The sequence below is a fragment of the Metopolophium dirhodum genome, chromosome 1 (genome assembly GCF_019925205.1).
Source record: "Metopolophium dirhodum isolate CAU chromosome 1, ASM1992520v1, whole genome shotgun sequence".
In the NCBI taxonomy this organism is placed as follows: Eukaryota; Metazoa; Arthropoda; class Insecta; order Hemiptera; family Aphididae; genus Metopolophium; species Metopolophium dirhodum.
Genome location: NC_083560.1, coordinates 126,840,852 through 126,868,689, shown reverse-complemented (window position 1 = coordinate 126,868,689; position 27,838 = coordinate 126,840,852). Strand labels below are relative to the sequence as shown.

Sequence of the window (27,838 nt, the reverse complement as noted above, 5' to 3'; positions counted from 1 at the left end):
CTTATTTTGAACAAAATATTTGTTGAAACTACCTATAATTAGATGATATTTTGAACAATTATATTGAGGTCAATTTTATTCTTTCTCAAAATAATTATTATCATCGAAATTATTAGTTTCACTAATATCTCTTACGATGAAGTTATTTTGGCTTTTAAAAAAGATGTCAGTATATATAGGTAATAGGTAGGTTCTAGGTATATTAAAATATTACTATAGATATTTTTCCAAGGTTTAAGTCGTTCCTTTTTGCGCAATCTATGTAACACCATATGAATATTTTTTCAGATGCCTGTTGACCAGTTCGTTTGTCGCTCTTCAATTCTGGTTTTAACCGGTCAGTGATCTGAAAACTTTAAACACTATGGAGTACACGTGGACGCTGGTGTCTAACACTGACGATCAAGGTTTAGGCAGCGAAACAAGTCTGTTGAATTGTAATGTTCAAGGACCGCACTCGGGTCAAATATTAATACTCTCGAACGAGTCCAGTACACAAGCCATACAAAATCAAACTTTACCTGATATTACAAGTCCGCTGGAAAAAGATTATGGGACGAGCCGGATACACTCAAATGAGCCCAGGAAACTTCATCTCATGCATAGTAAGTGTATATTATTATTTATTAATAATTCTGAATATTTTAATAAGCTCCCAAAACTGATCGAGAATATTTTTAAAATGTCTTGTCGTTATATTTAATTGACCAATTCAGCCTGGCTATTATATTATTTAGAATTTTATGCATGATAAATTTAATAAAAATGCAAACGAATAAGTAAATTAAAACTATTAATAAATAATTAATATTATAGATATTATTATATCATGTAATTTAGAGACAAAACGTTAGTACACATTTAATCGCGAGATTTAATTATGAAATACGTTTTTATAGTTTTTAAATGAAAAGTATAAAATCTACATTATATGTATTAATTAATAATCTCTACAAAAAGTAAATACAATATAAAATATATAATAGTATATTATGATTATAAAATTTATTAGAGTAATTTTATTCATATTTCTAAATTGGACGATTACATTTTAGATTCCGAGGGGAGCGAGGAAGCTAGTGGTTTTACAATGGTGTTTTTTTTTTATCATATATACAACATTTTTACTAGAAGGAGTGCTTTGATTTGAAAATTTAGTACCTTAAAATTGAACCGAGATGGTAGGTACTTTAGGAAGGACATTTTTCGATTTTGTCAATAGTTATTTAATGCCACGGGAAAAACCACCAAAAAATCACGAAAAACCGCTAAGAATGGGATTTTAATTTCTAACGCTTTGTTTATCACCATAGAAACGAATACAAAATTATTATATCATTATAATATTAATTTAACTATAATAAATAATAACAATATGAAATATTCAGACTGACAAACCGTAGTAACAGTAGTAGCTAAGTACAATACAGTAGTTACTACTTAGTACTTACTATAGTATAGTTATATTTATTTGTAAGAATTAAAGGTTTTGACGAATTCATAAATCGTAAGCCTCTACAATGTAACTACTTTACTTAGGTATCGTAACTGAAGTTGTATTGTTATAAATAAGTTATTTTTACACGTTTGGATATTAACAAAAAGTTAAAACATTTAATACAATATATTATACCTACAAGTAAAACAATAGTCTATATTTATACCAACTTAAATCCTATAAGACGCAACTGTAGTTTAAATTATAAAATGAAACATTTATTTTTAATCAAATTCATATTTACTTTTATTTTATAATAATTGCTTACCTTTCTAAGAATATTAGTATAGTGTTAAAATAATGCTGATAAATGTTTAATTTATAAGTAAAAAAAAAAAATACAAGGTTCATCATAAGTTGTTCATGCTACAAGAAAATATCAAGATTACAGTCACAATTTTTTTTATCATCGATTTAATTTTAAATCTTCAAAACATTTTCCACAATCACGTAAATTTACATATTACCTATTTCGTTGTTAAAAATGCATTGAATTTTCAATATTAATAGCTAAGGCCTGAAAATGGAACACAAATTAATCTTCTTAAAATGTTATAACTGACATTTAGAAATATGGAGATTACTATATTATTATAGGTATGCACAATTTGTTTAGCACAACTATTGAGACAATTAAATTTCGTGACCTTTAATGATTTTTGATATTTTGTTGTAATTAAAAAAAAACATTAACCATATAGGGACAATGGGACATAAAATATACATATTATTTAATAATCATTTTTTTATACTAAATTAAATTTTCTAAATATTATGACTAATTTAAACTATATTTTATACCACGTATAAATGTGCATCAATCTTTATGGTACGTCTGTATCCTGTATGTACATATAAGTTATAACTAAAGACCGGATTACCGTGCAATTGCATCTTTTTTGCATGTTCCTATAGAAACAAGCTACAAATTCAAATTTAGAGATGTAGATTAATTTAAATATTGTTTTATTTTGCACAAAATTGTTAGTTTTAGGTTATTTTTCATAAAAATGAACTACCCAATTAGTACTTTTGTTCAAATATTTTTGTTCCATTATCTATTGTAACATCTATCTACTTTATCATTGCTATATTATGTTGTTATATTATGAATTATTGGACTTTTATATCTAATATTATAATTATATATATATATATATCGATATAATACGACGTAGTTAAGATAATGACGATACTACTACAATTGTCGATTACTTATACACATAAAGTAAGAGATGGAATTAAGAAAATCGACAATTTAAAGGAACAAATATTCTATTAAAGATTCAAAGCAGTATTTGATAAAAATGCCGGGTAAAATATTTTAAAACAATACAATGATTCAATAAATTGAAATGACATAGATTTAAAAGAAGACTCAATATCCTGCTATTATAATCCGCCACAAAAAAGCCCGATAGCAAGTGTCAATGTAGAACGTGTATTTCACAATATTAAGTGACAAAAGACATAATTATTGTACAGTAAAAAACTTAGAAATGTACATGATAATATCTACATTTTAATCAAATATTGTAAATCAGTTTAAATTGTATATTTTAAATATGTTATTAGTTTATTTAAATTAAATTAAATTTTTTTTTAAATTTTTATTTATATGTAATATTTTTAATAGTTAGTGCTAACTAATAAATAATAATATTATAAAAACAAATAGCAATACAATTTGAAGTTTATAAATTTGAAAAAAAATGTATTATATAGTTCTTAATAAAAATGGTTTTTGCATGATTTTGCCTATTTCAGCATTTTAACTGCTCGTTTTTTAGGTGATAGCTGCACAAAAATCCGGTCTTTAGTTATAACTTAAAAGTATGTAATGATATAATAATTAATGGGTATATCGTATATGATATTAAATATAATAACATTATGATATTTTTGTCAAAGGTTATAGATTTCCCTATACTGTATTGCTAATAGTGATATAAATAGATTACAAAATATCCTTAAAAAGAGTGTTTGACACATCGCTTCACCACTTCACCAGTGACGTAGACATGATTTCTGAAAGGGGGGCCCATCAAAAAAAGAAAACGTCATAGCTAAATGGGAGGGGAAAATTAGAAAAATCCCCCACCATCTCAAAAATTTTTACTTAGGTAGTAAAATATTTAACAATAAGGAACAACGAATATGATTTGAATTAATTAAAAATACACATCAAACATAATATGGAAGATTATACACTCCAAAGCCAATAGGAGGGGATTTGACTCACGCGTCCCCCCCTTGTCTATGCCACTGCGCTCCACTCAAAATCGTTTTTGGTGTACAATATATATTGGTAAACCACAATTCAACACAATACCCATTGGCCATTACAACAACCTACTCAATTATGAGGCTCACTCGACACCTAATAGGTATACAGAAGAGAGACTTCCATGTTTTTTTATTCTTCAAATTATAACTTAATAAGATTACACTTGTCACATTTCCTCTGCCTCACCTCCACCACCACAATAATGATCAAATGGCACGCTTGTAAATGACGACACTAATTTATCAAAATTTTTAAACAGTACATATTTTGTACGTACATACTCAAATTCCAACATTCAAATTAATGTTCGATTAATATTTGTAATTGATTGTACCTACCTACCTACAATTTTGTACTAGCAGTTACAACGAAATTATGTATTCCTACTCATATTATTATGCTACCTTATGTTGGTAGGTACTTTTCGCTATTACAAAACTTACGTAATAATTAAATTTTTTAAATTACACGAGAATAAAGTTCTTAGTAGGTACTTCATTGTGTACCTACATACGTCAAACCTGTGTCAATTTGTATGTACATTTAATAATTATAATATTTCAAATCATATATTAATATTTCTAGATATTTGTATTTCTTTAGTAAAACATATTATTGATGATAAAATTAAAAAATTCAATATTGGTTAAAATATACCTATTTTAGATCCTAAGCTCAACGATGAATTTATTGATTTTAAAATGATGTGTATGTGTGTTTTTACTTATTTGTTTATCTTTCACCACTTTTTGGAGCAGTTAAAATGCTTTGATTTTCAACTTTTATGGAGGTTTTTGATAGAAAATTGGATCTAGTTGGTACTTTAGATAAAATTGTCTAGTAATTCTCAAATGATCTTTGAGAAATAAAAAAAAATAATAAAAACGAACAAAATTGGACAAAATGTATTTTATTATTTTGTTGTAATTCATAAACGAATAAGAGTTGAAATAAAAAACTTGAAGTTTTTACCAAATATTCATAATAGGATAGATATAAAATAATTTAAAAATATGTTGCTTCTTTTTATGCTATTTATAGATATTTAAAATTTTCGATTTTTTTTTTAAATGTTTGTAGAACAATAAATATATAGTATATAAATATATAATAATTAATAAAATAATAAATGCAATTTTTTGGCAAAGATTAATTATTATTACAGTTATAGCAATATAAATGTTTAATCAAAATATATACTTAGTAATAATATGATTACAAGTGACAGATAGTATCCGCTCAGAATCGTTTTTTGGAGACACCTATATCGTAACGCAATTATTTATCATTGAATTTAAATTTAACTCATCCATTACAATGACTTACTCGATGATGAAGTTTACTCGACACCAATTGTACCTACATACTAGAGCAGTACTTACCTATTTTTGATTTTTTTATATATTTTTCTTTTACAGATAGGAGTGATTTTGTAGGTGGTATTGACAACGAAGCATTGGATTTTAGTCATTTGACTGACGAGTTCATTCAAAATAATAATACAGAAGCCAATCAGTAAGTATAATATTTAATATACATTATATTTACTTACATAGATTATAATACAATGTGTTATACATGTTTAATACTATAGGTACCTATGATGCTATTATGTAAATACAATATAATAGGATTAACAAACAATAAGTATCACACGATGCATTTAAATTAAAACAAATTGTTCTAATAAAATATTGATTGTATAAATAATTATCGTTAAGGACTTAATAGGTACCTATTATTTGTTAAACAAATTGTACGCGGATACTGATTATAATAATTTCTAACGAAATTCTAACAAAATTCTTATTACTTCTACGATCTTATTTTAATTACTAATATAAAATAAAAAAATATAACGTCAGCGTGGTATTCAACTTATATCAGTTAAATATTAGCAAGTTGATCCACGACTAACATGTTTTGGATTAATAATTACTTGGAATATGATGATGTTCTCTGGTTCTAGCCCTAACTATTATAATAAATTAATGTTAGTCTGCACTCTGTATTTCTGTATTACAAAACTAACAAAGACGAATAGGCTAAATATTATATATTAGTATATTATTCATAAATCATAAGCATAACAGCTGCTAGCTGGCGTGGTTCAGTTTCTTGAATATTCTTTAAATACCTACGTTAATTTTATTTCTTGCACATGTTGATTAAATGAAATGTACAATAACATAATATTGTAAATGTCCAATTAGCAAAATAGGTAAGAACAATACTAACTAAATATTAGCCGTATACTATATTATTATGTTTATAATAATAATAATATTAAAATATATTATGCATTATAATACTCCTATTATAGTCCTATAATACAGGCTATACATGTTTAATACTTTAATGTATATTATAATTATTGTTATTATATTCAGCAGTGGATTGTTATTACAGCGACGCTTCCAGCCTCCAGGCGTTAGATTTACATTCAGTGCATTATAATAATAATATGAAAGACAAAAACTTATATAATGGTGACCCCTTGAGAAAATGTTCTCCTTGAGCATTGTATTGTTCGCTTTCAAATTAATCCAACATTGATACATATAATACGAATACAGTACCCAGTATTATTGTGTATAGTAATATCATGTTTATGTTGGAATTGCTGGCTTAGAGTGGCTGGGGAGAGCTGTTTTTAAGAATTAATAAGCACTTTGACCAAAGGAAAAATGTAACACTAATTAATTATCTATACCTACCTACCTATCAATATATAATTTTGAATTTACAAAATATGAAGCAATACGCTTAAATTATAAACAGTTTAATAATTAATAGATTTCTGTATTATAATTTATTTCAGAATTAACTTTATAAACATTTTTATTATAACATATAGGCACGCAATGCAACAAAAAAAAGTTACGATTCATTAAAAACAATAAATAATTACTTAATACATTTTTCAAAACAAAAACCTAAAAATAAACTGCGGACTGCCATTATGCTGCGTATAACATCCCTGAAATAAATAATGATACGTTTGAATCATTTTTTTCTTGTCGTTTTTATACCCGATTTTTGTTTTCAAAGATTCTTTCACGAAACCGTCGACCAAAACGATCACGTGATGGTTCGAATAAACACACCCTACCAACAAGAACCGCCTCAGCTTTTCTTAAAAAGCGCATCGATACCGCCGATCGCCGACTTGTCATTCCACAGTAATACTGTTTTGTCCAATGCCGGTTTGCCTAGTAAGCCTGTCAAGGATAAGTCACACAATTACACCAACAGGTTCGTTTAGTTGTCTTACGCGTTTACGAAAATGTACTGTTATTTTTTTTAAATTTAACCATTCATTCACGTAGGCACAACTTACCAGAAAGTCCGCCAGACTCCGAGCCACCATATTCGCCGGCCGACGGCGTTGGCCAATCACCACGTAAGACGGTTTTAATTAATATCATCCGTTTCCAATCGGAAATTCCTGTTTCCGAAAACTGTTACATTGTCGTGTTATTTTTGGTTTCTAGATCGAAGAACCCCTAATTTGCAATGTCTAATATCGGCCAACAAGGGTCAAATACCAATGAACCCCGGAACCACCGGGCTCTATCAGAAACAACCCGTAACCACTAAAATTCCACACCCGTTGTCCGTCCAACCTTTGTTGATAAACCAACCTGGATCGTCGTCTCACGTCACACATTTAGGTTGGTACATTATATTAATATAACTGTATTTTGAAGGTTTTCAATCTGACCTAATCCGATGATAAAGCCCAATGCCCTAACTAAACGCGGTGAAAATAAAAGTATTTACGTTTTAGTTACAAAATCACCGGTTATTTCAGATTTTAATCAAATGCCGCCTAATGCAAGGGAAATCGAAATACCCGAGCCCGAATACACGGACTTGTTGAACGTCGCTGTGACGGAAAAGAAGCGAAAACTTTGTGCGGACATTATTGGAGGGAGTACCGGTGGTAGCAACGTCCGCGTCAAAAAAGAAACTGGTAAACAATGATATTAATATGATATTATATAATATAGTATTAGTCATTAGGCACCAGTCTGTGGTCATTCGACTCGGATATCAAAATAAGTGACTATAGACACGACTTCCAACTTTACAAATTTTGTTCACGTTATATGCTTAGAAAATTGCGTGAAAAAACCCATAACCCACGTGTCGCCGTCGGGAAGATCGGTTTGTAGCGAAGACAGTTACACGTACCAGGATAGCTGCGAATCGGGTTTGTATAACGACACGAGTTTTCAGTGTATCCGTTTCCAACCATTCCAAGAATCGTCGTGGAACACTCTGTGCGATCATTCTTTAAAGGAACTGTACGTATTTAATATTTAATGCACATTAATTTTCGTTAATCTTGTTATTATTAATATTTAATTGTCACTATATTACATATTATCTTCAATAAATATAATTATTCTCTGTAGAAAACTTAGCACGACTAGGTATTTATTTGGGTGGTTGATTTCAAAGCGTTTATAGTTATTATTGAAATTTATTTTTTAAATAAAATACTCGGCTGTAGAGTGATTATTGCAAAAGTTCAGATGGGGGAGACCTCCATAAAACTCATACATTTTTAAATAATTTTAAAAACCTAGAAAACGCGTTAATTTTGTTTAAAAAATTTTTTTATATTTTTTACCTATATAATAATATATAGAGTAGCTACTATAATTATTACAATTTACAGTTGGTTAAAAATTAAATGTTATTTGTGGTTTAATTTATGGAAATTTAAAAACGAAAATATGAGAAATTATGATTAAAAAAGTGGGCACGTAAGAAACCGTTCGACAATACTGTAGGTACCAGATACATCTTGGAAGTTAAAGATCGAACATTTTTTTGATAAATGTTATGAAAATGTTTCATGGTACACTATAAAACGTGTACACGAACAGAACAAATAAAAAAACATACACACATCAATGTAAAATCAATGCATTAATCGCTCAGCTAAAAATCTAAAAAAAAAAATGAACGTTTAAAACGAATATATTTAATGCTATATGGGTTTTTCAAAAATAAAATATGGACGGAGAAAATTGTGTGACCAAAATCGATAATATACCTACGATAAATATTTTAGGACTGTAGTCGATTATCGTAGCTAGGAATGAAAGGAAAATATTATTTATATACTAAGTATTTATATATTTTAGGCCAATACCACATTATAGAGTGGATGCAGATAAAGGCTTTAATTTTTCCAACGTCGACGACGCATTTGTGTGTCAAAAGAAAAATCATTTTCAGGTAAATATTATATTTTAAAGAGTTTTAAACTCTTGTTACAGTTTTAAACTGAAACACGAATTTACTGTTTAGATCACATGTCATACACAACTGCAAGGCGATGCACACTTCGTAAGAACCACTGAAGGAATTCATAAAGTTGGCAGTTTCCATTTACACTTTTACGGTGTTAAGGTGGAATCGCCGGGTCAAACAATTAAAGTGGAACAGTCTCAGAGTGACAGAAGCAAAAAAGCGTTTCACCCAGTCTTGTAAGTATAAACTATAGAAACCACGTTAAATCTGATATCACAAAAGTACCAAGGATCTACTTGCACTATATAACTTGTAACTTGTAAGTAATAATAATGCTAAAACGTCTGTCAATATTCTAACAACTGTCAATAATATATTTTATTGTTTTGCTCTGCTCTATTATTTATAATAATAATGGACTAAATACTCTAATTCGTACATATTTTCGTTTATTTCTGAAGAGGTTTTTATAATGAGTGTAGCCTTTTAGCACCCCCCCCCCCCTCCTCTCCTACGAGATAGATCATGATATTTGACTGGTAGTAGACCAATTTAATTGTAATACCACGACTAATGTTTGTGTGATCATTTTAATAGGCTAGACTTGCGCGAAGAACAGGTGTCCAAGGTGACGGTGGGCCGATTGCATTTCAGCGAGACCACCTGCAACAACATGAGGAAAAAAGGAAAACCGAACCCGGACCAGAGGTACTTTTACCTGGTGGTGGGCCTGCACGCGCACTGTATCAACGACCACGACTATCCGATCGTCTCGTACGCGTCCGAGCGGATAATTGTCAGGGTAATCCAAGTAATTATGCTAGACTGATTATAATATTGTATGTTGCTTACGACCCGCCGCGACGGGTAATGGCGTCTCGAAATGTACGTATACGGCGGCCAGTGGCATTTTTTTTCTTGTTTTCTTTCTCGCACCCAAAGGCTTCGAATCCGGGCCAGTTCGAGAGCGATGCGGAACTGTGCTGGCAACGGGGCACCACGCCAGAGTCGATTGTCCACACCGGCAAGGTGGGCATCAACACGGACCGGCCGGACGAGGCGCTGGTCGTCCACGGAAACGTCAAGCTCACGGGGCACATTATTCAACCGTCGGACATCAGGATCAAACAACACATACAAAAAGTGAGTTTCAAACCATGTAGGCGCAAAACGCAAACCGCATTTCCAATTTTTCTTTTTGTGGGGGGGGGGGAGATCAGGTTCAACTTTTGGTATATATATATAAATCAGGGGTGGCCACAACGAGGCTCTCGAGCCGCATGTGGCTTTTGAGTCAGTTTCATGCGGCTCTAAGTTATTTCTATAAATAAATAAATAAATGGTCCTTTATTTATTATAAAATGAAAAATGTGTCATCATTATATAAACATCTCTTAACAATGTGGCTCGCTTCGAATTAGCTTTATAAATTTGCAGCTCCCAAAATTAAGATTAGTGGCCACCCCTGATATATATAATAGAAGTTATGAGGGCTTCACATGACGATATCATTTTATACGGGACCTCTATACCCATTTTTTTAAAATGTTTAATTTATTTTGATAATAAAAATAACATAGTTTTTAGTCTAATTATAGCTGAGTTGTATTCGTAATTAAGATAACTATTAGCCCATAAATTGTAGTATTATAATACTATAATATTATAGGTACTGCTATAATAATAGTATGAGTATAAATAATGTGCTTTGTGTATTCAACTATTTACAGTAGCCATTGTCCTAAAAAAATGGAAATATTTCCGGCAGTTTTGAGTAATTTTAAGAACTTATTACTATTATTAAGCCATTATTATAATTTATGTGCGATGAGGTCTTCAGTGCCGTTATCGCGAAGGAGATAACAAAATATGGAGCTTATATAGGTGAAATCCACGGTTTCCGGTAGATAACGTACACGACGGAGCGATGAGACTAGACCGGGCACCATAATAAATAATTATAATACTGATATCTCGGGCGGAGATTGAAAGGGAAAATATTAAATATAATATTTTAAACCTATAACCTAATATGTCCGAATATATTAAATTTGTGTAAATGAATAATACATATTTGTAGAGGAATGGTATTTATAGTTTTAATTTATAATACAATATATGTACTAGACTCTAATCCTGTAAAGTTATGATGTATAATATTCCGTAACCACTTCATGGAATCGATCTTTTCGTGAAAATTTTGTCAACTTCATGAAATGGAAATGGCTTTTTCACACTTGGTGAAATACAAAAATATTTCACGAAATGGTCAGTCCGATTTGACATTGTGTAATTGTTATCACAATGTGGCCGAATTGTGTAGGTACTGAATAATACCATTCACTAGGTACTTACACATTGTACAGTTTATTAATAATGTACTCAATGATAATACATATAAATGTGTTATTACTGCACCCAACTAATATTAATTAATAATAAATTATTATCTAATAACGTGGAACGATTTTCCACATGCTTTTACGTTATATTTATTTAAAATTAAGTTGATATTTCATAGTAAATTAAATTATTACATGAAAGTAACTGTTTAAATCATTTGAAATCTGCATAATAATTTTTTAATGAAAAACACCTAGACAAAAGGGGAATAAGAATTAATTATATAGACGTAGGTACTGTTATATGTTGGTATTTTTATTTGATCAAGACAACGTGTTATGACCACGGATATTACACAAAATTAATCGCCAAATGTTGATAAAAATTATTTGATGTTATGTTGGAATTACCATTTCGTGAAAAATAATAATTTTCTAACATACTTTTATGTTTCACGTAGTGTGATAACACCATTTAAATTTCATGTAAAGATAGATCACACTATATGAATAATTTGATAATTTGCATACAAATATTATGTGAAAAATACATTTTAAAAGATATAGTTGTCAGAAATTTTTTATGAAAAGTTATAGGTATTACTTATTTGGTATTATTTCTTCTTGGATAATTTACGTTTAAAGGTTTTTCTGTTCAAGTTCCGATCTTTATGAAAAATAACAGGTATTCATCAATATGCAATTTGTCAAACAATTTTAGACAAATTTTAGGATTTGTTATGAAACATTAGAGTAAGCACTAACAAATATATTGTGCCATACTGCCATTAAAATATTATTGTAAAAACTGGCTCCAATAACTTAAAATAATATGTGAGAATATGTAAAAGGCAGTATAAAAAGTATCGTATTTTTAATCCTTACGTAACGAATAATGCACTCAGTCAAAAGGCTCGTACACTCGTACCGCCATATTAATATTATGATGTATCTGTCTAACGACTAACAAACGAGCAACATAGAAAATGTACGTACCAGATTCTTACTCCAGTTTATTTATAGTTAATATTAGATCAAATTTACATATTATTGTCGAATTTGTAATGGGGAATATAAACGGATCTAGCGGAGTTTTTTTTTCATATTTTTATTTTAAATATGATTTTAAAATTATCAGTTAAAAGAAGGTAATAAAATAATTAAAATATGTACAGTTTACTATAGTTTTAAAATTAAAATAAGAAAAAAAACTCACTAATCGATCACAGTTTTTTTTTTATGAATTCGGGGCGATAAGTAAATTTGTTCTAGTACCTTTCAACAATTAACCATAGCAGGAGTCTGGTCGGTTTCCGGACAAAAATTCCCGTGTTACGTGTGTGTAAAATAGAGACAACACATGAGGATATGACTCTCTCTCAAAATGTATCATAGATCAACCAAAAAAAATATACCAGCCACCGGGTATAATAATATTATACCTACGCTAATCCACTTGGGGGGGGGGGGGTACCTACCTAATAATTTGATTACACATATCTGAGGTGTAATCATATTTTTATAATAATATATGATTTTTATATTTTTTAATATATAGTGCGACACAAGCGAGCAGCTGCGTAACGTGCAGAAAATAAACGTGGTTCATTTTAGCTATAAACCGGAATTTTCGTCGTTGTTTGGGTTGTCCCTGAAGGAAGCCGACACCGGGATCATAGCACAGGAGGTGCAAGCCGTCTTGCCAGAAGCCGTCACCAACGCCGGTGGCATAGCGCTGCCCAACGGAATTGTGTACGACGACTTTTTGGTCGTGAACAAAGTGCGATATAGTCGTTTGGATTACATTATTATTGTTACGATATGGCCAGTGGTGTTCCCATAGGGTATAATACAATTATTTTAAGCCGTACACGCTCACGGGATATTTTTTCTCAACGGCGTCGTGTCATTTCCGAAAGTGTCTTTTTCGACAAAACCATCGTGCAGTCATTGACAATTTAAAAAAAAAAACAGTGATCATTTTGTAATTATAATGGTTTAAATACCAGATAATCGAGAAGGTATAATAGATAATACCTACTTTAAGATTTCTCAGACATAGAAACTACAGTTTCTAATCATCGGTGTAAAAAAAATAAAAAAAAAAATTTTAAAAACACACTTTTCCATAAAAACATTTAAAAAAAAATTTTAAAAATTGCACTAAAAAGACAAAAATAATTCTCTGTACTTAAAAATAATGAAAAATTTATTGATGAAAAATTTAAAAGTGTGTGGTGCTCATACACTTGACATATATTCCCAGTCACTATCTTATAAACATGATTGAACAAAGAAGTGTATGTGAGACTTTCCTTGGCTTTTAAATTTTTCATCAGTAAATTTTTCATTATTTTGCTCTTATACTTGACATATACTGCCAGTCACTATCTTATAAACAGGAACAAAGAAGTGTATGTGAGACTTAGCTCGGCTTTTAATGTTTTGTATGATGCACCACACACTTTTAAATTTTTCATCAATAAATTTTTCATTATTTTTAAGTACAGAGAATTATTTTTGTCTTTTTAGTGCAATTTTTAAAATTTTTTTTTTAAATGTTTTTATGGAAAAGTGTGTTTTTAAAATTTTTTTTTTTATTTTTTATTTTCTACTTTTTAGTTGAAAGTAAATATTTTTATTAAACGTTTAAGAAATATGTTATCCGGTGTTTTCGGTACCTATATCAGAATACCGGTATAATGTTATTTGGTAATAATTACCGTTGTTACCATAGATATTATAATAATGGATAGGACACGCCTATACTTGCTTCGTAAGAGGTTGCGGTTTTTTTTTGGGGAAGAGAGAAAGTTCAATATCTGCGAGAGATATTACGGCGACGTCGTGGGGACAATCCTTTTTTTTTTTTTTGGTCCATGTCCCAAAATGACAACGGATTATTGTATTGTCATCCAAGACCAAGGTCTATACCAATTTTCAGAATTTTTCATCTTCAAAAAGTGCCTCAAATCGAGCGCGCAAGATTTGATCACAGACAGACGTGAAACCAAACTTAAGAAAAGTGTTAAAAAAATACTGTAGCGTAAGATTTAAAAAGTCAGCTTAACAATAGCAAATAGTGAAATTACAAAAATAATAAGAATCTGAGCAGCCTGACATAATTAATATAGGTGCCTATTAATCTATCAATTTCATAGACGATGCATATTATAAGCTTAATTTGTACGAACAGTTAGTGGGAACGCAAATCACGACCACTTGGCACTCTCTATATACTACATTAAAATAAATTAAAAACGTAGAACGGCAAAATTTCCCAAAAATCAACAGCTGAAAATATTTTTAGATTATTTTTTAAACCAGTGGTAAGAAAATATATATTTTCCTCCTTCATGTTGGAACTGTCATAGAACAATCAATTATAAGAATGGCGCGGCGTAGGAAACTTATTATCACAAATCAATGAAATCATACACACTAATCGTTTTTACTTTACATTAGAAAAGGTAAATTTTTGATGATGCTATGCAATATGCATAATATGTAAGTACAAATGTACAACATGTCATACACAATGTGTCCATATTAGATAGATTTTCAACTTGGACTGCTACACGAAAAAACAAAAATAAGTGTACAAAAAGAGATTTAAGTATAAATATTTAATAATATATTAAAACAATTTAAGGGTCCCGGTGCCAGTTTTTCAAATTTTCTACAATTCTATAAAATTTGAAAATTTAATTTTATAGTTTAATGGTTACTTCAATTATAAGACTTTTCCAACTGAATTACTAGCCGATACCTATTTAAGGGGGGTGTATTATAGCGAAAAAAATGACTTTACGGGAATAACTCTCAAGCTTTGTAGAATTTTCGGATTTTGATGACTATTTTTTTATCTGAAAGAAGAAAACTTTCTACATACCGCATATTATCCTCTGCCAACTTATTTAATTAATTAATTTATATAAATCTGGTAGGTACCTACTGCAGGTTTTAAGAAAAATATCGCATCTTAATTTTGTTTATAGTCGTCAACACGTCTCCAAAAAACCATCACTAAAATATCGAATATCCATAGTCAGACACTCGACGGTTTAGTATACTTATAAAGCGATTTGTGGGAACGTCACTGGATCATTCGCTCCTATATATTATTAAACGCAATCTGCAGACGTTATAACATGATGTGTTATATTAAAGTTGTATTTTTAACGCGCAGGATCGGATCTTCATGGAGAATGTCGGGGCTGTAAAAGAACTGAGCAAGATCACCACCCATTTGGAAGCTAGAATAAGTGAGCTCGAACAGGACCACAAGCGTTGTTTGCTGTTAGCAGACAATCATCCGGGTATAGCGCTATCGGATTTAACCAGTGAGTATCGATCGATCCATCATGAGCTAAGACTGCCTTGATGTATAATATTTAAGACTGAAATGAGTATTCACGAAACTGGTTGGCTCCGGAACTCCTCCTTATCTAATCTTCAGGTGGGTTCTTTTTTGAATTCGTAGTGCACACGCCACACCGTGTAGCATGTTTTAAGCAAATTGTTAATTATGTTTTTATCCGTTTGAGGTAAACAAAATTAGTTTAAATCATAAAATCTATGTACCTACCTATCTCCTAATATTTACGTATGGTACGATGAAATACCTCTTTTGTAATTTTTCGCGAGTTTCCACTGGGAGTTGGTATTGTTGTTGTAAACGTTTTTTTTGTTTTTAATAATTGGCAAATAATGAAAGAGCTACTTGTATGAAATAATATAATATCAAAATTCACTGCTAAATATAATATTATTTTAAATAAATAAACTACGAGAACCACAGCGTATTTTTTTTAATTAGCTTGTTGGTTTATAGTTATTTTTAACTGAGTTAATTTATAATATTTACCAATTTTAAGATTGTCGTGTAAATATCATTATTATGCAAATTACGTGTAAACTTAAAAAAAACAAATAAACTCAGACTTTTTTCCATTTGTTTTTCATTTATGGATAGTACACTTGTATATCTATCAACAAAACATGCCTTTATTCCTCATTAGAGTTAAATAATATAATAACATTTACAGTTAATGACAAACGTATCTAGTTTTTTTTGTATTGGTTTAAGAATCTTAACATAGCATTTTAAAGAAAGGCTTACACAGGGATTTGTTGGTTCACGAAAAACGACAGTTTTTTTTTTGTTTGTATAGGGTTGCTTTGTATTGGTTACAGAAAGTAAAATAATTATTATGGTTGGATATCATTTTAGACGTGTATTTTATATTTGGTCAAAATATACCCAAATAACCGTGTCAAAAATCTGTCCACTTTACATTTAACGGAGTTTAAGAAGGGGTTAAACCACGGGTTCGTCACTGGTAACGCTGTGGAGAATCAGCTATTCATAATACAATATGTAAACAATAAACATGTCACAAAATATTGCGTGTATAATTGTAATGATTGGAATATTGGATTAAGAATTGTATTTACGATTAAAAACCGTTTCTGTTGTACACAACTACAACAGTCATTCGTGTACACTGTATATTATATTATTATATTTTACGTTTTTTGTGTTTTCCTTATTATTTGTTTCCGATTTAGCCACGACCTATTCTAGCAAGCACAACGATTACGATTCCGCCGTCGAAAAACATAAACTGTTAAAACCAACGAGTTCGAGTGATGTCAACTGTGGAAAATTTGTGCAAATTTCCATTATATCTCTTACTGTGGTTATCGCGAGTTGGTAAGCAAACTTTTGATTTAATATCGATAGTACACGATGTGATCTAACACGATATTTTACCAATTCATAATACCGAAATTTTCAGTTTGGTTTTCATAACCGGACTATTTTTTATGGAATACCATTACAGAAATCAACTCACATTCACAAGCGAACACGAGCTGTGAGTATTATCGATTCTTACGTATTACATTATCTCTTTTACGCACAACGACTGTATCGATTATAGTTTGTAAATATATTTTGCACGAGCTGTACCTATACAGCAATAAATAATATTCAATAAAATAAAATTGCATTCAACCGTATATAATAATGTATATAAATTGTACAATACGTATAATATTATGCTTAAATATATATCTATAATCTATTATAACTATTATTATTAGCTACTGATAACGCGAATACAAATAGTTATTTTATTTTATTTATTTATTTAAATTCTCCAACAGTATCGTCAAACCGTTGAATATAAATGCAATTCAGGCCCACGAGAGTGTTGTTCAGCCGAAGGACACCGGTCAATTACCGTTGGAAATAGACGGATTTTTCGACAAAGACAAACATTTGACCTGCATGCGGATTAGGCGACTTGTAACCAACAGCAAGAGTTGTGAAGTATGATAATAATATATAAACGATGACAATGATAACAAATTAACACCATAAACGAACGTTTTGAAAAATTTTTGGAAAGCTCACTGCCAAATTGATTTGCACCTATAATATGCTTATTACAATATAGTCATTGGTCAGAGACTGAATTACCGACACAATACCTACTTAATACCTACGTTAATAATATAATTTTAAGGAAGTCCGCGCCCGGTTTGAAGGATAAATTAATATAATCATCGTATATTTAATGGGTTTCCCATCTTCCGATTCTCCACCAATTATAAACATCTAACCATGGACTTAAATCAGAGGCCTAAGGGAGCTTAGCCTTTAAAAAACTCCTAAAGCCCCCCCCCCCCCAAAAAAAAAAAATACACATCTCTCAGTTAAACCTTGTCAGCATAATAACGTTACCTATAATTGTAGTATTATTCACAAGTCCCCGAATTTATAAACGAATTGATATATCTAGCTTCCCTAGATTTTTAACTATATTTACGCTTATGCATCTGACATATTCAGGATGTGGTCCGGTCGTAGTTAAATGATTAAAACGTGGTATTTGTGTTGATTATAGTACGACAAGATCAAAACGAAAATGAATGAAATCATTGATGGAAAAAAGGAAGAGAGCAAAAATGACGATGAGTTCATTAGTTTTATCGTAAAAATCGACCGTGTAATTGGTACGTATATTTTTGTTATCTAACACAATTACGTTTTATTATTAATTTATTGAGAATACACCATTATTCTCATTAATTCAAATAGTTAGTAAGACTACTACCCTGCCTATAAGTACTAATTAGCAGTCGCAGTGGCGTAGTTCGACAAACTTTCTAAGGGATTTTTTGACAACGCTATAACCCTTGGGAGAGGGGGCTTTGTTTAAATAATGTTTTACCGATGAGGCACTTAACGTAACGTGTTAATTAAATTAGTTTTCCCTGCACTTTTGCAAGGAATAAATATAAATATTTTATAAAGTCATGGGAAATGACATTGAATGATTTTAATTTTTTTGAAATTTGTGAGGAGTTTAGGAGGACAACCCTTCCCCTTCCCATACATAAAATAAACGCCATTGCACTCACGACCAATTCGAGACTTTGTAGTTAAAACTTGTACGTCGATGTGATTGTTGAATAAGATTCAAATAATATAGTTGCGAATATAATTATTTAAATTCCTGCAGTTAGGGATCGAAGTAATATAGTTGTCGTTTGGATGTGGTTATTAATGTGAATCATGTGTTCATTTTTTTCGAAAAGTCGTCGTGGGTGGCAGTGGTGTTCCCAGGAATCTTCAATGTAAATTATGTTTTAACTAATAATACATTTAAATGAATTCTAGTTGGTGATAATACCAAAGACACAAATAACGGGATTTATCGGCCCAGGGAGGGATATAAGCCCTAACATCCTCCTGGGCAAGTCACTGGTGAATGGTGCAAGGGGGGGGGGGGAGGAAACATTTTGGAGTGATGTTGTAATGGCAAACACCACAGCACGGCCTTTTCCCAGACCGGACCGTTTTAACTTTTTATCCATCAAAATGTACACATTGTTTAGACATCGTATACAAGGACGTCACGATCGGCGTGTATGGCAGTTACAGAAACTTTACGGCGGAAGCAAACGTAACGGATGAATGTGGCCGGTCGGAACTTCTCCAACAATGTAGCGACAAGTCGTTGTTCGTGTACGGGTTCAAACTTCCGGTCACCAAACAACTTACCGACTATTTTATAAGCGTATCTTATCGGCAAGTGTAGTACAAAATATAAATTATATCACTTGTTTGTTTTATACGTTGTATACTCATACGTCATTAAACCCTATTTATACGTAGGTACCTTATACCGTAACCAGTATCCCGTACAGTATAATATATAACTTCCCGTTTTTCTGTTTAGGCCAATGGAAAACAAAAGACACCACATTGGTCTCCCATATATTATATATTTACGGCTAAGTATAAAATTACGTGGCTGCATCCCAAAAAACAATATTGATATTGACAATTAACTCCAATATTATGGCAGTTAATAAGATGTTACTCATATACACTCCCAATCACTGTTAATATTTTATTTTTATATTTACGTACGACAGGTAACTTTCACCCCTAACAAATGTGCTGTTATTGTACAACAGCCAAAGTGCCTAACAAAAAATAATAGTTATGCATCATTTATATTCATAAAATAAAATTACATAACATAGGAATGACCTTAAGACACAATTATTGTGATCTATCGAAAAGTTAAACATGTAATTCAAAAACTACTAGTTCAATTCGCTGGCAAAAGGATAATGATTCTTATTTAAAAATAAAAAGTTTGTATTGCCATTCGCCACAGGACACTCTTTAAATGATATAAAAAAAATAAAAGTGTGGTGTCAGGAGTACCTACACATTACACGCATGGGAAGTGAAACTTCTTAGGCAGTTTTATCAAGAAAAAAAGGAAAATTTCAATTTGATCTGTTTGAACAATAACTTGTTCAATATACAACTACAACGTATTGTATATTAATAATATTAATATAGGTACCTATGTAAATTAAAATTAAAAATTATACCTATTGTTCTGATTTCCATTAATTGATTCTTAGTTGGCTCACAGTTATTATTAGCTTATGATAATTTAAATAAGATACCTATGTGTTTTTTTCTTGAATATTATTGAGACTACGTGTAATGAAAGCTTCGATTATTATGGTGACCGATTTCGTAGTCGGTGTTGTTGGATCATTATTCATAATATGCAAACTGAACGTTTCCTGTAACAAATTCTTGAGCGGCGCCCAGTCAGCTGGTGATGTAAAATTTATGTTGAAATTCCTACTCATGATCATTGTATATTAAATTTTATCGCCACCATGGCATATAGCCAAACTAATGATTTTCCCCTATTTCGGCATCAATGTGATTAAATATTTCCATTTTTTTCTTGGTAGCTATTGCCATATTTTGGAATTTGCTGCACCAATTTATTTGCTGTGATCTGTTCTCACAGATCATTCGTTGGCACTCGTTTTCTTTTTTTCAATTATATAATATATTTTATACAAAACAGGTATTCAGCGTTATGGCCGAACGTTACAATATGTTTAATAGGTACCTATCTGCAAAAATATATTTCACTTCAAACTTAGTTTAAAAAAATCAAAATTCGAATAAATTAATCATTAAAGAAAAACAAAGTGGGCAAGTAGGTAACCGCTCTGCTGTACAGTAGTTTGTTGACGAGTGAACCATGTAATCGAGTAGGTCACTGTAATGGATGTATTAAATTTGATTTCAATGATAAATTATAGCATAATGTGGTTAACGATTTTGAGTGGAGATGGTCTGTCAGCCTGTACATATTACCAAGTATATTTTGTTATATACGTATACTGTATAGGTACTTAAATGTTGCTATAATAGCAATAATTCAGGTTTAAATCATAGCGAGTTTAATGCCACTACCCACTCAAGACAGCCGTTTGACTACGGTTTGGCGTAACTATGTATATTATGACGTTATAGGTACTCCTCGTATCGTATATAGCACTAACAAGTTATAGAAATAATTGTAATATTATCAATAAAAGTTTGTACCAATGCGTTTCAGCATAAGCAAAGGCAGCCTGAACAGTTGTCCGACCAGCATGTCCGTGTCGACGACTTGTCCGTCGGACCCGTACACCAGCCTGTGGGCGCTGAACGGCACTCGGTGGAATCCGTCAGAAACGTCATACGATTGGCAGACTGACAAGTATTCAGTTTCCGAAGACTCGGAATCGGTCACCATAATCGTCCGGTACAAGCCGTGGTCGTACGAAAAGTTGAAGGTAATTTACTTTTGTATACAAAAGCACAGCTTACAGAAGACAGATAACTCAAATGTATGATGCATAATTGTATATTTGTTTTTTTTTTAAATAATAATAAAAAAAAATATGTAGGTACATTAAAACTGTACACTACGATAACACCATATCATATTGTGTGTGTGTAGTGGCCAGGAAAAATAACTATTTTTTTTCTATACTATTGTTTCATAGAATACAGCTGATACAGAATTTAAAAATGTTATTTATTATGGTCTAAGCATAAAAAAACGTACAAATTATCAAGGATGGGCAATTTAATGATTTTTTTAACTCAGTTAAGTTAAGTTAATATGCATCAATAACAAAAAGTTAAAAGTTAAAAGTTAATTTAACTCTAGGTTAACTCAGTTAAGTTAAAAGTTAATTTGTTTATACAACGCTAGCGTACTTATTTTTTTTTCAACCCAAAACTAAATTATAGGATATAGTGTTAATACTTCATACAGTATTTCCATATAAGTTAGATTCGAATGAAATACATTTTTAACTTTAAACAATTTACGATACATATTTTTTGACATGAAAACAAAATAGACTGAAATAGTGAAATATTATAAAATTAAAAACAAAATAAATTAACTTAACTTACTTCTTGAAATGAAAAATTAACTCGTTAATTTCACGTTAATTAAGAAAGAAATTATTAGTAAGTTAATAGTTAAGTCAATGAAAAGCCAAAAGTAACTAGTTAAGTTAAAAAGTCAAAATAAAATTAATTTTTTAACTCGTTAATGCTCAGCCTTGTAAATTATACATGCACATAGCGTTGTATTATCTCAATGCACTAAATGCACTAAAAATATGAAAAATATCATTGAAAATTATAATATAATTAGGTATTCAAAAACATTTTTTTTATTGATATACCTATTAAAGAAGTAGATATTTAAAATTTTAAACAATTCATGTTATAATATTTCATGTTTTAAAACTAATTGATTACAATATTGCAGATAGCAAATATATAATATAATGTCTGGTCTATAAATATATAGATCCCGTGCACTTCGTTGCCCACTAAATGTATCAACTATAAATGACTCAAAATTTGTTTAATTCGTTATTTAATATTCGGTGTAGGGTGTTCAAAATTTATCTTAACTTTTCCGTTGCCTGGAATAAAAATTCTGATTCGCAGAACTATAATATATTATTAGGTAGGCAATCTATCTGCGGTAGATCGCGGACCCCATGCTGTTTGTACGTAAGTGTATGATTTAACTAAAGTATTAAAGTTATACCAAGTTTATCGTATTCCACCTGTGGTGGATTAATATAATCAATTAGTACAAAATCCTAACCTAATCTAACCATACTAAAATCCGACGAATAAAAAAAAACCAAACTAAACCATTTTTAAATTAGCCTGTCTTCTTCTCAGAGGTCTAATCTACACACAAACATTCATTTTTATATAGTAGTATAGATTGACAAAAAATAATTATACAAATCAACAAACATGCCCGATTAACCAATATATAATACACTGTTGCGCCACTGTTGTATTTTTTACAATGAGATTTCCTTTTTTTCCGGCGGATTTTCCTAAAATTTTCTTTTGTAAAAACCTTCTCCTAGCAATTACGAATATCTTAAAAAATTTGAACCAAATCGGACCAGCCGTTCTCGATTGATGAGGTGACGTACATTTGTATGCATATAGATTATCATAGTAAATACTAGCGGGTCTACAGTTTTCCGAAATGGAAAAATATCGTTTTCGTAATGATTTCGTAATTTTTGAATATTTATATAATATATTTTAATTTACAGGGGTCATGCAGGTCACCGGAAGACAAACGGACCTTGGCCATCGTCGAGTACACCATCTCTCTGCACAAGGATTTCAGCGATATCTTGTAAAACAATATTAACATAGTGATATATTATAATGTACCTACCCAATAAATCTGCGAACATGGCGACGGAATGATCGGAGACGAGACGGAAGTAATTTGCGAAGCAGTTTAATCCGCGGTTGTGCCTGCGCGGGATTTTGGGAAACTATTATAAATAATAGTCTATATAAGTCTATATAATATTTTGAATTTGAATTCTTCGTTTTTATTCTATTCGGTATCGACCGTGATTCTTTGAACCATAGATCTAAGTATTCGTTTTATCCATTATTGTAACTATTAAAAAAAAAAAATGTTCAGTCGTCACCAACGGCGCCGTGTAAATTTGATCGATTTCGCGATTTTGTTGCACTTGTCGGACACATTGCACGTCGTCCTATTTACCTTCACACATTGTACCTTTTGCTCACCTTAGTGGTTTAAAATTATATATTATTAAATAAGGCGCCTAACGTTACGCGCACCCTTTTTTCGTCTTAACAGTGTTATTATACATTAAAATACATTCTAAAATTAACAATGATCGCTATTTACACAGTATTTTTAATTACTTGGGCATATTATATGTATAATATAGACGTTGTGTTTCTTTTAATCGATAGAGTTCGCACACAATAATGACCATATAGGTAGAAAAAATATAGATTTTGTTATTTATCTTTTACTATAATATATTATATTAAATTATATAATAAATATAAAATACAGTTCGACAAAACGAACATTGGTAAACTGTGTGTTGTAGCGAAGGAGGCGTTTATCTACAATTATTATTATTACCTATAGTATAATAAAATAAATGTATTATTATTATGTTTATTTGCGTGTTTGTCGCCATACGAAATGAACGGCTTTTAGAATTCAAGATATTATTATGTTTTTTTTTTTAAATTATAAATTTAGAATTAGAAAAATTAATTTCGCTGTAGGTTAATATTTGTACAAATTGTTGTTTCTAACAACTATTATAATATTACGTTGTGTGAAAGGAGAAATCCAAAATGTTGTTTTAGTTGAGTTTTTTCAATCATGTTTTCCTCTTTGTTATCTTAAACAATCTAAACTGATTTTTAAATAGAACTATAATTCGAGGACACAATAATATGTGTAGCTTTAGGAAATTAAAAAAAACATACATTTTTACATCGTTTTTTGTTTTGTTTTGTTTTTTTTTTAAATAAAATATTGTATCAAAAACCAAAATAAATATTATACTGTGGTTTATTCTCTTACTAGAATAAGATTGTTGATGTGTTTTTAACTGTCAGTCTATAGATTGCAAGCATTCTTTGGAAATAACAAAAAAATTCATAAAAAATGCGCAAGTAACAGAAAACAGCATTTCAATTAAGTGCAAGTCATCTGTGTAGGTCTGAGTAATCTTTTTGCTCAAATGAAGTTTTTAACGTTTTCTATTTTATTAGGTTAAGTTTTCAAAATAAATAATAAAATGTAATTCATCAATGTTGAATTCAACAAAACGTTTTCTTCCTCAATAACGTTTGGTACCGATTAAAAAGCGGTTGTGCAATTGTTATTTAGATTAGAAATGAGTGGACGGTCGAAATGTCGCATCGACTGGTATTGAGTTTTAAATGTCCGGTTAGGTGGTTTATTCTAATATGATTCATATCAAAAATAATAATCTGTCACTAGTAGGCACAATACTAAACGAGCAGTGATTAAAAAGTTTTCATCGGTGTGATAATAGGTATTATTGAGTATGAGGACAGACTTTCTATTGTTTACAACTAGAATATTGTAATTACCTAATGAAAAAGGTAATCCAAAATATGTTGTAAGTATATTCATTAGAAAATTCTAATCGGTGGGAACAAAATATTATAGATAAATAAAGAGTATAGTTTAGTTAATAAGATTTGTAGTTGGTAGTTGGTAGTTGGTACCATTTAAGAATATTTATTAATTATTATTTATTATACATTATACATATTATTATATGTATTTTTTGTATTTTACTGCTACACAAATAAAGTGGTCTACGATTTGACAATGAGTTTTGACTTAAGGGGCTGGAATTCATTAAATGGAAATCAATTAGACAACCAGATAAGCAACATCGATTCAACGGATTATAATTTATTATATTAATTATTTAACTGTTATTTGGTCATTTAGATCGCTAGTTACAAATACAGCCGGTACATTACTCCAGTTTAGTAAATAATATTTTTGTTTTGTATTTGTAATACATTTAAAAAATATATTTTGAATATATAATATTCGAATACTCCAAAAAGTATTCGAATACTATTAGAATATAATTTTTTATTATATTATTTTTTCCCCGCTAATATTAGTCAGTTTTGGAATGGTTGGAAATTAACGTGTGTCAATCATATTTCATTCAAATTACAAAGAGTAAAACTTTTGTTTATAACTTTTAATGTGACCGTTTTTTAATAGAAACATTTATTTTGTCACGAATACAAACTAATTTTTGAGTTCGAAAAAAGTATTTTTAAAGAATAAAAAAATTCAAAAAAAATTATTCAGAATACTTATTTGAATATTTTTTTTCAAAAAGTATTTTAAATAATATTCGAATACTTTACACGACTGCAAAATATTCACAGCAAAATTGCCTATACAAACCCCTTAAATTAAATTTTATGTTCTCAAAGACTTTTTCGAGTTCCATCAGTACGATTAGAAAAATTACATACAATACAATTTTAAGAAGGATTAAAAAACTTAATAGTATTATGCGTGGTAGCTACTTGTATTATTTTTGAAAATTACATTTGAAATCACAATTTTTAATAATAATCAATATATTTTAATTTTTACAATATTCTATAAAATAGTCCATAAATTAATAAAAATAAAATTGAAAAAAAGTAATGTAAGATCATACAAAGAATACTTAATTAAGAATCCAAATCTGATATAACATAGTCGATTTCGTTTCACGCAATAATTGCAGGACATGGGTTAGTAGGACATGGTTCTAACCAGTTAACTAAGGGACAGCGAGAGGCCTCTTTAAAATGCGTTCATATCTTGAATATTTTTTCTGACCTGAAATTCAGTCGTGTTGCGTCCAGGGACTATTATTTTTTAGGGGTGCAAAATTAATTAGAGGCCCTAAATTTTGTTTTAAACTTGCTAAAGTCAGGAAAGAGTTCTACATTACAATAAGAGTTAAATTTTAATAAAGGGCCCAAAAGTGTGAATCGGGGCCCGGATCATTAATAATAATGTGGGGGGGGGGGGCTGGAGTGCTATTTGGTTTATAGCATCCTGGGCTAGTCAACCACTGGTTGTGTCTATATATCCTAATACGCTGGCACAACTCGTGCAGATGTCCACGAGCACTAATAATTATATGTTGTTGAGCCTGCTGTTGTAATATATTGCTGTCAAACGATTCGATTTTAATTTGTGACGATTCGGACACGCACTGAGCAGATGTTCAATAGGTATATCGGCGATAGTGTTGCACATCTGCTGCTGTTAGGTTATGGTTTCCGATGGTATATCGCTGATGTATCCGTAGTTAAGGTGGTGAGTAGGGATGAAGGGTTAAGGGTTGCTTATCGAATTGAATATAATATTTTGTATAAATTATTTGTAGTATTTCGAGATATATTATTTTCTACTATTTGTATCATACTTAAAAAAAGTGGGCAAGTGGGTGTCGCTCTGCTGTACAGAAGGTCACAAGTGGGTCACTGTAATGGATGGTGTTAAATTTGAATTAAATGACATAATATCATTGTATAAGAAAAACGATTCTGAGCGAAAACGGTCAGTCAGCCTATGATATTACTAAGTATATTTGATGATATTATTGTGAATAAAGTAATTTATATATTATAACCTATTTACGTGGAACCTTGTTTTAAATTTACAATCATTAGCTATAAAATTTGAACATTTTATAAATTTTTAACAACAAAATAATTATTAAATTTTGAATTTGATAAATTTTGTCAAAATTTGAACTTTAGATGCTCATAAAAAAAATTGTGCCTATGTATTTTTAATATTTTTCATCTGCTATTGTAAAAATATACCAGGAGCCTTGCATTAAATTTTCACGCTTTTTTACCCAATAAATACAATTTTATTGATATTTATTGAAAAAAAAAAACTAAAAAATTTAAAACTGACAATGGCCGTAAACAGCTCAAAAAGAGTCAAAATATTTTCAAAACTTTATCGTGTATGGAAAATAAAAATATAAATATTCAGTAAAATTTTCAATTATCTACAATTATTCGTTTTTTAATAACAATAAAATAACATAACCGCTACAAATCGAGTGAATATCCAATATTGTAAAAATATGAATTTTAACGCTCATAAAAATTTAATTTAATTTGTTTGAAGAGATTTT

At 30.1% G+C, this 27,838-nt stretch overlaps 1 protein-coding gene across 3 annotated transcripts in view; it reads left to right on the top strand.

The window, feature by feature from the left end:
- LOC132935276 (myelin regulatory factor) overlaps positions 1-24,618 on the top strand; it is a 35,201-nt gene extending 10,583 nt beyond the window's left edge. For 2 of the 3 annotated variants that reach the window (XM_061001765.1, XM_061001766.1), the window contains exons 2-21: positions 289-605; positions 5,204-5,300; positions 6,837-7,040; positions 7,115-7,188; positions 7,280-7,459; positions 7,600-7,761; positions 7,906-8,095; positions 8,945-9,038; positions 9,111-9,289; positions 9,651-9,864; positions 9,996-10,196; positions 12,954-13,175; positions 15,585-15,738; positions 16,967-17,111; positions 17,197-17,274; positions 17,567-17,732; positions 18,310-18,418; positions 19,304-19,496; positions 21,355-21,574; positions 23,390-24,618. In XM_061001765.1, the coding sequence (XP_060857748.1) occupies positions 365-605; positions 5,204-5,300; positions 6,837-7,040; positions 7,115-7,188; positions 7,280-7,459; positions 7,600-7,761; positions 7,906-8,095; positions 8,945-9,038; positions 9,111-9,289; positions 9,651-9,864; positions 9,996-10,196; positions 12,954-13,175; positions 15,585-15,738; positions 16,967-17,111; positions 17,197-17,274; positions 17,567-17,732; positions 18,310-18,418; positions 19,304-19,496; positions 21,355-21,574; positions 23,390-23,479 (3,213 nt within the window). In that variant the 5' untranslated portion in view covers positions 289-364 and the 3' untranslated portion in view covers positions 23,480-24,618. The remainder of the gene's footprint in view (positions 1-288; positions 606-5,203; positions 5,301-6,836; positions 7,041-7,114; positions 7,189-7,279; positions 7,460-7,599; positions 7,762-7,905; positions 8,096-8,944; positions 9,039-9,110; positions 9,290-9,650; positions 9,865-9,995; positions 10,197-12,953; positions 13,176-15,584; positions 15,739-16,966; positions 17,112-17,196; positions 17,275-17,566; positions 17,733-18,309; positions 18,419-19,303; positions 19,497-21,354; positions 21,575-23,389) is intronic. The other variant, XM_061001767.1, reaches the window with a different exon arrangement.
- The last annotated feature ends 3,220 nt before the right edge of the window (positions 24,619-27,838 follow it).